General features: G+C 39.4%; 1 protein-coding gene across 7 annotated transcripts in view; it reads left to right on the forward strand.

The window, feature by feature from the left end:
• Nucleotides 1-1,361: 1,361 nt before the first annotated feature.
• Nucleotides 1,362-12,277, forward strand: part of EFR3A (EFR3 homolog A) — a 76,594-nt gene continuing 65,678 nt past the window's right edge. For 2 of the 7 annotated variants that reach the window (XM_039715435.1, XM_039715440.1), the window contains exons 1-2: nt 1,362-1,429; nt 5,825-5,878. In XM_039715435.1, coding sequence (XP_039571369.1) covers nt 5,869-5,878 — 10 coding nt within the window. In that variant the 5' untranslated portion in view covers nt 1,362-1,429; nt 5,825-5,868. Of the gene's footprint in view, nt 1,430-1,638; nt 1,934-5,578; nt 5,701-5,824; nt 5,879-11,421; nt 11,503-12,277 lie in introns of those variants that run through there. The other 5 variants (XM_039715441.1, XM_039715443.1, XM_039715442.1 and 2 more) reach the window with 5 other exon arrangements.

Below are 12,277 nucleotides of genomic sequence, written 5' to 3' on the forward strand. Positions count from 1 at the left end.
AAGGAACTACTACAGCAGGAAATTGGCTTTTAGGGCTATAGGCTGGGTTGATGGACCAAGACCAGTGTATGAGGTTCATCAAGGCAATGTGCCAGGAGCTGCACTTGGGTCACAACAGCTCCATGCAGCACTGCCAGCTTGGGGAAGAGTGGCTGGAAAGATGCTGGTGGAAAAGGCCCTGGGGATGCTTGTCAAGAGTGGCTGAACATGAGCCAGTGTTTGTTCAGGTGGCCAAGAAGGTCAATGGCATCTGGCCTGTATCAGCAATAGCGTGAGAGCACTGACTGTCTGCCTGTATTCAGCACACCTCAAGTCCTGTGTTGAGTTTTTGGCTCCTGATGACAAAAATGACATTTGAGGTGCTGTAGTATGTCCAGGAAAGAACAAATGTGCTGGGGAAGGGGCTGGAGCACAAGCTCTGATAAGGAGCAGCTGAGGGAGCTCGGAGTTTTTAGCCTGGGAAAAGGGAGGCTCAGGGGGACCTTCTTGTTTTGAACAGCTGCCTGAAATAGGCTGTGTCCAGGTGGGAGTCAGTCACTTTTTCCAGGTAAAAAGCAACAGAGCAAGAGGAAATGGCCTCAAGTTGCACCAGGGGAGGCTCAAGTTGGACATGAGGAGAACATCCTTCCCTCAGAGGGTGGTTCACATTGGAAAAGGGTGCCCAGGGAGGTTGTGGTGTTCAACCACCGCGCTCCGCTCGCAGTGTCGTGGTGCTTGACAAGGTTACAGGTTGGGTTCAGTGATCTTGGAGGTCTTTTCCAACCTTAACGACTCTGTGAAAGGCTTCTGCTTTCCCCTTGCTTGTCTGGAAAATCTGGTATCAAAGGCATCAGATCTGGAAACTGCAGTATTATTTCAAGGAAAACAGACTAAAAGATTGTGCTGCCTTGGGCTTCACTGATTTTCACCGGGGTTTGGCACCACAGTCTGTGTAGGTGAATTAGAACTCCGATCTCAGGGGAGCGTCCAGCACCGCTCGCCCTCCCCTGCCCCTTCCTTCAGTCCGTGGCTGAGAGGAGCCCAGCGCCGCGCCCGGCCCGGACCCACCGAGCACCAACTCCCGCCGCGGCACCGAGCCGCCCTCACGGGCACGGGACGCGGGGAGCGCCGCACCCAGGGGCCGGCGAGCCCATGCCGCAAGGGGCTCTGGGAGTTGTGGTCCGCTTCGGCGGACTCCTCCCGCCCGGCCCGCGCCTAGCGGGGCCAGTGTCCTGGAGCTGTCCGTCCGTGCCGTGTCGGGCGCTTCTTCGTCCGACGCGACCCCTCGGCGTCCTCTCTGTTTTGGAGGGATAGGAGGAAAAGGAGACGGAACGACTCCGGTTAGAACTACAGCTCCCGGCGTGCACTGCGCTACGGAGCACTGAACGGGGCGGGAGGGGGGAGAGGGTGAAGATGGCGGCCGCTGAACCGAGCCGGAGGGGAGGCTGAGGTGAGCTTGGGGCAGGCGGGCAGTACTCCGGCCACTCGTGTTCACCCTGGCAGTCGCCTCCTCGCCGCGATCTCTCGTTTATTTCCCTTTCTCCACGCTTGGGAACGAGGAGGAGGCGGCAGAGGGGTGGGCGCTGCGGGAGTGGTGGGAGGCTCGGGCCGCCGGGCTGGCGCGGGAGGAGAAGCCTCAGGGCATGGCCTCAGCCTGGACCCTGTGGTCCAGCGGCTCGGGCTGTCCCTGTGGGCGCTGCTCCGGGGGAAGGGCTGGCTCTCCGCCTCCGGGCGGCTCTGCTCGCCACGGGAGCTGTGGGCACAGCGAGCGGATCCCCCGCTTTTACCGCGCGGGGCTGCGGCTTGGGGAGCTCCCGCAGCGGGTTTTCCTCCAAGGGACCTGAAGGCAGCGAGATATTAACCGGACACAATGCAAACTGACAGGAGGACGACACTGTGAGCTTCCATGGCTTCGTCTTTAAAGTTAATTGTGCATCACGGAGCCGTGCTTTAGGTAATTAAGGTGCGGGTTCATAAATCTTGTTACTGAAAACCATAGTCCAGTGTTTATTTTTGGGTACGTCTAGAAAGGTATCCCCGTGGTCCTTTGAGCTGAGCTACAAGGAAAAAAAGATTGTGGTGTGCATTGTCTCTGTGCTGTTGTAGGGCTTGTGGGAAAGCCTATAACTTTAAACCAGAGTTATAGTTGCTGTATCAAAACCCAGTTTGCTCGCCCAGGTGTTTCACTTTGCAAAGCTACATCAATATTTGCTGTGCAAACTGAGTAGGTAAGCTAAACCCAGAGTTAACAGCCACGGCTTTGGGATTCTAAAGGTAGTTACTAACTAAAGCATTTGTCATTAATTTTAAATATTTTGAAATATTTTCTCAAGTAACTTCAGGACATCTTGCTTGAAGACTTGGTGTTAATGTTCTTAAACATATGGTAAAATTTCTTTGAGAAATTGGTTGTTTGGAGTTGAAATCTCGATTTTAGTGCCCTGATAGGCCTATCCATAGGTTTTATTTAAGCCTTTTAATAACAGCTTTAATATTTGTCTAAAAATGGGTGCTAGAATGAGATTAATTTCTGATTCAGGAAAAAACCTTACAAAAATGTAATTAAAATACAGTTTGTGATTAAACATCTGTTTTAGATGTTGCCAATGTTTGCAGTTCATGATGGGCAATAACTTCTCTCTACTTCTGATCCAAACATATGCAGAAAAAAAGAATGAAGAAATTTTGTATTGCATGCAAGTTGAAGGAGGTGTGAAAATACTCACCAGAGTTGGCAATTCAAGTATAATGGAAGGGAATTGCACTTCTAATTATAAAATCTAAATTATAAAGAGTATGGGTTAGAACAGCTTTGGTTGGTGTCAGTGACTTTTTACTGCCCAGCCTAGCTCCATAAGGAAGTAATCCTTTTAAAGTTACACACAATTTTTAAACAATTTGAAGATATGTAATTTTTTGAAGTGAAATCAAATCATGTTTTCCGTAGTTGCATTCTGTCTTGGGTAAGAGAGCAGAGTAGTCTCACTAATTGAGCCAGCTTCATACATGGCATTTCCATCCAGCTGAGAAAGGTAATTCAGATTAAAGTCAGGTACTTTCCTAGAATTCCACTGTGATATGTAAATCCATTTTATATTGCATTTTTTGGGTTCTGGGAATCATAGTTGGAGCTTAATGGTCTATATTTAGGAATGAACATGTGATTTATTAATCTTGCATTGCACTGGCCATTTGCCTATTTTCAAAGCTAAAGGTATTGATTAATTTTTCAGAGAGGAAATATGAGTGGGGAGCTAAGTGATCTAAAAGGCAAATATGCACTGGATTTTTAATTTTTCAGTTCATGCCTGTGTGGCTGTGAGAGGTGCTTAAGCCTCTGCCTTTATTTGGCTTAAGTTGGAGGAATGAAAAGGAGTCCAGATGGCAATTTCATTTTGGAGACTCAAAATCAAGTTAAATATTTATGGTGTTACATAATAATATAACAGAGGGCTTATTGGAAGAAAACAGAAAATCTCAGGTATGTGACTTCTCTACCTGTAACATAAGGTTTTATACATTTTTTCCATTTTAAGTTTTTTTAAAAGGTCCATTGTATTAGGACAGACAGGAAAGTAATCTCTGCTTTTCTGTTTGGCTGTCAATGCCATTTCTGGAATCTTGTGATAATAAGAAATATTTGTGCTTATAAACTATCCTTTAATTTCAGATCCTGGGTTAGTTAATGAAAAAAAAAAATGGAAAAATGGAACTAATTATATTTTTATCCTTGTTGTGATGAACAATAAATTGACATTGGGTTTCGTAACCAGATGGTGTAAAATCATCTCAAAACAAAACTGAAAGTTTTTCTTTAGAAGAAGAATTTTATGTGTCATGCAAATGTTCCTCTGTCTTTTAAGGTACATTCACTAGCTTTGCACTTTGGTTATAATTACATTTAGAACTATTGTTATATCCTTAGAAAAAGCACAATGACTTTTAGTCCTCCACAGAAAAGTAGGTGTGATTTTGTTTACCTTCCTAATATCCAGGAGTCAGTTGCTTTGGTGAAGGAAACAGTGTCACATGTCACAAATTGACATGGAATGTGTTAAACAGTAAGTGTTAGGCTAGGAAATTAAATGGTATCACATGATTTTCTATAGCTCTCTTTTGATTAGCTAAGTTCTACTTCATCAGATTCTGCAGGGGGGTTTTCCCTCTTTTTGTTAGGTAAAATTTTAGCTCAGTGACAAATAGCTGAGCAAACTCAGAGTGGGAAGCTTCTTGGTTTGGTTCAGTTCTGTTCTGCTGTAACAGGTGACAGCATCTGTGGAGTAAACTTTGTCCTAGGCCCAGTGAGACAGTGATTGAAAACTTTTATTGTGTGCTCTGTTCTGCATGTAGAGGCCAGGCCACCCCCATGTGGGATTTTTGGTCGTGTTTCAGATCACAAAATGACCAAAACCCAAGTGAATTATTTTAAAACGGATATTTTCTGTGTGTCTTAGTTGATAAAACTTTTGTAGTAATTTCTGCAGAAAAGTCTTCTAAAAATCTTGTAAAAGTCAGTTGAGTTTGCTGACAGTAGGGGTTTTGTTTTAGGAAAATGTATTGAATTCCTGATTGCCAGAGATGGTCAGTAAAACACTCTTGAGTCTCTGGCACTTGACTCCATGAAACTCTCACCAGGTTCTCTGCTTTTTTTTTTTTTCTTTAATGTCAGTAAATCTGTTTTCTATAATGTTTCAGCTAGGTCCATAACTACATTCTGAAGCACAGGTTTTGCTTCTCCATGTGTCTGTTGGACATGACAATCTGCAGCACATTTCCTTTTATAAAATTGCACTGCCTCTCGTCCTGCCCTTGGAGAGGGACATACAGCTTTCTAATAGATGGGATTTTTTAAATAACTTACTTTGAGGTACTATTTTAATCCCAGTTACTGTCAGCAAATTGGAACATTTGATTGGAATGCATATACGAGAATAAAGTTTATTTTTAGCAACTATGAGCATTGCTTTAATATGTAGTCATTAAAACATATGTTGACCAAATTAAATGTTTATTCTCACGTTATCCATCCATGGAATTACAATTTTTTGGTGTATGTATACATACAATTATTAGCTGAATATCTTTTATGTAAAAATTTATTTTATTTTTAAAGAAAGCAACACTCAGTATCATTAACTGAGATTTTGTTATTATTTGTGGAAAAATACGTTTGTGGAGTGTTTGCATTTGGCAGTGAGTAAAAGCCAAATGCAGTGCTTTAATACAGAAAAATCTTCAAATAATTTGCATTTTAGTGCTAATAAAAGGAACAGTAGATTTGGCTACTTTTATATCCAAACTAGATTGTTGTAACTTCCAGTGAGTTCATTTTATGAATGTATTTAATTGCATCCAAAATCCTGTGAGCAGCTATTGTTTATAAGAGGTTGCACTCTTATCTAAAATCTGCTTTTTTTGATACTGGGAGAAAAATGCCCTAGAAAGTGCCACACAGGTTTTTCAATTGTTTTTTGTAGTGTTGAACAGAAGCCTCTCTCAAGCTTTTTAACAGGGAAGTGCTGTGGTTTAGAGCTGAAGTGGAACTATCCTGTGAGATGTGCAGGGTTTATCATCCTAAACAGTGGCACTTGGGAAGGTCACAGTGCTCAACAGAAAAATGTTTACTCCAGCATCAAAGGCAGGAACAGAATGACTGCATTTCAGGAACAGGAAAAATCTACATCTGGTCTGGTCAGCTAAGAGGATATCTGGAGTTCTGTGGTAACAGCCTCTCTGATATTGGAACTGAAGAATGCTCATCCTGCATGAGTTACTGAGCACATTTGGATGTAAATTGTTTTAAGCTATAATCTTGACTTTGTTTTTTTGTTTGTTTTCTTCACAGTTTCTTATGTTTTTACAAAATTGAAGACAGATCCCTGATTAACAATGCCTGGCAGTAAGTATTCTTATCTTAAGTACATTAAGACAGTATTTAGGGATGTTTACTGTTAAGATATTTTCTTCGGGGTTTAAAAATTAAAAAAAATGGAAAAAGAAGCATTATACTTGCTGTCATTTATAAGAATTTTAAGGTGTTAATATTATCTAGTCTCTGCCTTTGTAAATCTCCATATATTTTACAAATAACAATATGAGCTTTGCATTTGCTCTTTTGATTACAGCTTCCCAGTATATAGTATATGCAATACTGCATAGTGAATTTTGTGATTTAGACTGTGTTCTGAAGTAGTTGGATTCAAAAACTAAGAAGATATTTTTGATATTAAAAACCTATATTTTGATGTAGCTATAATCCTATCTTTGGAAAATGACAACTAGTGTTTATAGAAGATAGACTCACTACTTAGAATAAAAAGTGATAATACTTAAAATTTTTGACATCCAAAGTTAAGTGAGATTTTTGAGGCAAATATTTCTAAGAATCAAATTATTTACCTTCAAGAGTAGCAAATTTCTCTAACTCAAAGGGTTGAGTTACAAAATATGTTAGAAAATACAAATTTAACTATTCCTTTAATAATTTTTTTTATTTATAAAAAATTCTATGTGATCTGTAGTAACATTGCTAATGCCAGTCTTTGGATAAAGTAACCTGCTTTATCAAAAAAGTTACAATACCAGTCATACTGAGTGCATTCTAGTACAGGTTTGTAGTGAATTTCATGAATGCTCAATTTCACGAGGAAGTCTTTGAGCATTTGTTCTTTGCTGTGATTTGTAATAAGCTGTGGCTGTGGGCACTAGAAATGACTTGCAGTGGTTCTGTGTTGTGTCCTTTGAACCCTGGTCATGTAAAATACCTTGCTGGAAGTGAGATGTGTCACACCTGTCATGTGAAGGAGTGAATGGAATTTTTTAACCAATTAAACTGGAAAAGCAAGGGCTTTTTTGGTTTTTTGTATTTATTTTTTTTTTAATTTAAGCCAGATATGCTTATGTTTAGGGACATTAATATCAATGCAAGTAGAGTTTGCATTACTGCAGTCAGATGGGAGTTAAAGGAGACCAGAAGAACTGATTGCAGTGTTTATCTGTGCAAGACACTCAGAACTATATTTATTTATCATTGCCTGTATTAATGAGTGCAACTGCATGGGTGAAGGAAAGGAAACCTGACAGAAATGTACATTGCAATTCTTGTGAAATAACAGCATTTTCATAATATTTTACTTCCAAAAGTTATGGCAGTGAAGAAGTACAATGGGATTTTAAGGCAAGCAAGCATCCTTTTGTGGCTGGTTGAACTTCTAATCAATAGAGATAGAGCCTTCAGGAATTCAACTCTGTTGCATGTGGAAAGGAAATCTTCTGCCTGCTAATTTAGGCTTCTCTAAAGGTTTCCTAGCATTCTTTTCAGAGGAGATTGATGAAACAGGCTGCTGCTACAGTGTTACTTTCAAATCTTAAAGTATCTGTCCTTGAAATCTGAAAAACTCAGTTATTTCTAAAAGCTGAGGGGGTTTGTGTGTTGTTTTTATTTTATTTTCACATTAAGTTCTCTCATCCCACACATCAAGAAGTGCATTGACCGTCTTTAGGAATAAAACTTATTCCTAAACAAAAGGCTCTTATGGTGAGATATTTTCCAAAAATGTTTTCTGTCATGTTACAATGAGTTCTTCACAAATTAAGTAGAAAAATAGTATCTAGTTAACAGAAAATTTTGATGGAGCTCTTGGGTCATGCAGATCAACTCCCTTATCCACTATTGTCCTGCTGTGTTTCCTGGGTCTGTGTAGCAGTTCCTAGTGTTAGCTTTATCCCTCCCCCCTTCATGCAGTAGTTGAGTGAATGTATAGGTCTAAAGGCAGTGTTCTGGAATATCATGAGAGATCCAGATGACTGGTGTTACATAAAGACTGACTAAAAGCTTAATTAGTCTTTCTAATTAAAACAATATGCAGGACAATATGCTTTTTAACTCCTTCAATATTAACTGTGGAAAACCAGGCATTAGTAAGAACTGGGCTGTGGTACTGAGAGGGGGGAGATGAACAAAGGTCATTAGCCAGAGCTGATGGGTGCTCTTCTCTTTCAGCCTCAGCTTAGGCTTAGCTTCGTTTAGGCTGCTGGGCTCTGCACGACTTGTTCATTGCATATTTGGATTATCCAATTTTCTATTGATGTTTGTGCTTAGCAATCCCTCTTAGGAATGTGGGGATTTAGTGCTGCATTGTGTCCTAAAAATGTTAAGATTTTAGTCTCAATGCAGTTGTAATAGTTCAGATAGAAAATTGTCAGTCTGCTCTTTACCTTGAGAAGTAAAAGTGCTTGGCTTTGACCAGCCATGACAAGGCATTTGTGTTGACATCTGCAGTGGAGGTGTGGTGCTCTATCATTGCTGCAGCACTTGGGTCAACCTTGCCAAGGTGTAGCTTTTCCCTGTACTTTTTATATTTAACTTTATAAGTTTTTCTTGTGCAAATAGCATGGATATTGATGCAAATGGTTACAGACATGGATGGTGTCTTCACCTGAAACTGAAATACTAATTCTGAAACGTTGATAGAGCAAATGTGTTTTCTTATTTCTGATTGAGTACAGTAGGAGTAGGTTTGAACAGCTGTTTTAGTAACTGTTTAAGGTGTGCTTTATCACAAAGAAACTGTGGAGTGAAAGGTTAAATAGTGCTTTTATTTAAAAGCCAAAGAACTTATAACCAGATAGCCTCTGCAGTAGGGGCAGGATGTGTTTCTCACTTGCCTCGTGTGCTCTCAGTTTCCCTGTTGAATAATTTGTGCAGATAATTTCATTTGGCATACTTCTGTTATGGAACATGGGTGGTTTTGGTAGGTTTTTTTGTTGGCTGTGTTCAGATTGAAAATGCTTCTGCTAAGGAGAAAAAGCAATAGCTAAGTCATATAAAAATATTTGTTGATGACTCTCTTTTTGAACATGATGTTCTGGATATTCACACGTAATCAGATGGTTGAAACACAGCTTGGTAGATAAGGAGGTTTTTTTTCTTTTCTAGAAACAGCTAACCTACTTACTGGATGTATTCCCTGACTTCAGTGAAATGTTTTTCATAAAAGGCAGTTTTTATACTAAAATGAAATCGCTAGAACTAGAAGAATTATATGTGGCACAGGTGAGAGCACCTGTTGACTATAAAAATATATTTTACTTGTGGTAGCTCCGTGTGTGAATTTTTTAAACTTTTTCTTAGCTTATTCTTTTCACCTTTGACTTATGCCACTAGCATAACTGTATCTTTGGTTTTCAAAGTTTTGTTAATAACAATTGTTAGTTAAATTGTTTTTAACTGATTAGCAGGTCTTTATGACTGACTCTAACATATAAATTAAGAGAAAAGATAAATAAAAATAAGGATTTGCCTAATGTAATGTTCCCACATTCTTCCTTTGAATTATGGCTGTGAAATGTAGTAATATGAACACCTCCCACACTCTTCTGTCAGATATTTGTTGGTTGGAAAGGGACCATTCTGATTTAAGAGGCACATATATTAGTTATGTGGAAAATATTCCGTAATTTGCCCTGTCCTTGGTTGCAGTGAAGAGGCAGTTTTGGTGACTGCAGAATGGCTCCATGTATGCTCAATAAACTAGATAATATTTTATTTCCTTGACCCCCAAACACCGTGTGACCTTTTGCAAACCCTTGTCTGTGCAGAGGCAGCTCCTCTGACAGCAGGTGGAGTGAGCTGGTGGCCTCCCTGCTTTGTGCAAGGTGAAAACAAACACAAGATAGAACAATTGAGTAGTGCTTCTGTATTCATGCATGCTGCTTCCTTCCTTGTGTTACTTCATGGGCTTTAGACAAATAAATGACCCACTCCTCCCTCAAACCCAAAAATACCCATCAAACTTTTAAAATTATAATTTTCTATGTGCAGAGAGTTTTCTTGCCAAGTGTAGGAGGGAAAACAGCACTTGAAATTGAATTTGAAATGAGTGAATTCTTAACTGGCATTTAACATTTTTAACACATTTTGAGAGGCAAATAACTTCCTCATTTTGGTTTCTTCCCTCCCAACAATTTTGGGAATATAATTTATTTGTGTTTTGTGATTCTAGTTTTTATTTTGTGTGTATAATAAGTAAGTATGAACAAGATTGGTAATGGGAATGGAAGATTTATCGCCCTGTGAAATAAAATTTTGAAATACCAGTGACTGGAGATGTATTCCTAAATTTGTCAATATAAATATTTCAAGGACTAAGCTTTCTAATGTTTTTAGTGAAAATCAAGCCATAGTTCTCATTAATTACTGTCTCCACTCTTTCCATCCATCAGACTTTTTTCCTCATCTGGAATATGTTTTTCGTGTAGCCTTCACACTTTACAATGGGACCTCCTACTTAATAAAGCACTTTTTGTAATTTCTTAGTTTATTTTTTAGGCAGGAGAAACCCTCTTAATTTTATGACAACATTATTGGCTACTTAAAACAGTGTAAAATAGGTTATCATTCTGTTACATTTTCATATTTCAGCTATTACAGAAGAGTTACATCAGGAGATGTCTGAAATTTTTGTTTGCTGCTTGATTCTGATATTTTAGGATGAGACACCTTGGAAGACCTGTATCATGTCCTTTTCATCTGCTAACCTAAGGGACCACAGGAACTTGGAAAACACCTGCCAGGGGAAGGTCATGGTTTTGGGCTTCCTTTGGCAGTTTGCCACTTGCTAGGACTCTGCCAGAAAAGGGAAATAACTCTATTTCAGGATGTCTGTAACTATTATAATGCTATGGTCACAGAATATATAGTAGATTCTTTGCATAATAATATGCAAGAAATTCTTTCAATACAAAAACAGCTACATTTTTTCAGCTGATTTTTAGGTGACTGTCTTTTCTACATTGAAAAGAAAAAGTAGTAACTTCTCCAAATGTATCCCTGATTAAGCTAAGAAAAGAAACAAAACCAGGAAGTTGCAGCTGTTTGTGCATCTGTTTATTTAACCCATGGTACCTTAAACAACTTGGTGTGCCACCAAATTGGTGCTTCCCTATTTAATGAATATGAATTTCTTTTCTTGATTTGGAGCAAGTGTTCCTTTTGTTGTTTTCTGTTAGCTGTAATTTCTATGCACACATCATCCCAGCCTGGTTTGGGAAAGTTTATGTTGAGGAGCAGTTCCATAGAGAGTCAAAACCACTCATACTGAGACAAGACATGATGAGTGATACCATTAGCATAATTCATCCTTCCATTTCTTCCACTGTTTTGGAACACACTTTCATATAGCCAAGAAATGAACAATGGTGTTTCATCCATTCCCTGTTAAATCCTGGAGAATTAATTTTTTCAGTTGTTGTAACTTCTGTATGCACAATCTGGGCAGCTAACATAAAAAATGAAATTCTTTAGAGATGAGCTTCATTAAGTGCCCATCAAAGCCTTTGTGTGCTTTCAAACTGTACGTGGACATTTCCCCAAATATTAAAATGTAGCTTAGAAGTTTTTTTGGGGCTTTATTAAAATATGGCTGTCGTTGTTATTTACAGAAATCGCTTTGCAGCTATCAGTTGATTAATCTTCATGTGCAGCCTTGTTTGCTATTGATTTCTGAATCATGGGATGAAAGGGTAAGAAGGCTCATGCTGATTGTGCATGCAAGTGTCCTATTTTTTTTTGTGCATGACAACAAAGCAGAATTGATTTTGGGGAGCGGGGATAAGATTTCCATTATGTGATTAAATGCATGTCTCTGGAAGAGCCAGGGTGAATGCCTTTTAAAAGTGTTTTGGCTTCCCTTTCCTTGATACATGGACTTTCCTTCCCACCATTGGCCCTTATGAACCTCAGTAACTCTCTAGGGAATCATGTTCCTTGTGGATTGCTGAAGATGAAAATGAGCTGTGTACACCACTCTTGGCTTTCAAAGAATGCTATTTCAATTCTAGGAAGTTGCATTCAAGATTAATTAATGCAGGAATTAGACAGAAATTAATAAGAGGCGGGGTAGGTAGATGGATGAAACTCTTCCAGGTCTGCTGGGAGTTCAGGAAGCATCTGGACAATACTCTCAGGCACACAGTGTGATTCTTGGGTTTGCCCTGTGCAGGGCCAGGAGTTAGATTTGATCTTTGTTGCAACCCTTTGTAGTCAGAACATTTTCCAGTTCTATGATTCCTAGTCTTAACAACTTGTAGACCTCAAGACTTCAAAAATAGTTGGTGCTTGTGTAACTCATGTCCTGCTTGAGGTCTGTTAAAGGTCTCAGTCCTTTCATTTTTCAAGAAGAGCACAGTTGTGATTCTGAATTGTACTTGGACCTGTTACGGTATTTTGTTGATAACAGTCTGTACTTTGGCTGGAAATGGGCACCCTGAGTCTTTAATTGTGCTTTGAGAATGCTTA

Source organism: Passer montanus, unplaced genomic scaffold, assembly GCF_014805655.1.
Source record: "Passer montanus isolate IOZ18808 unplaced genomic scaffold, ASM1480565v1 scaffold33, whole genome shotgun sequence".
Lineage (NCBI taxonomy): Eukaryota > Metazoa > Chordata > Aves > Passeriformes > Passeridae > Passer > Passer montanus.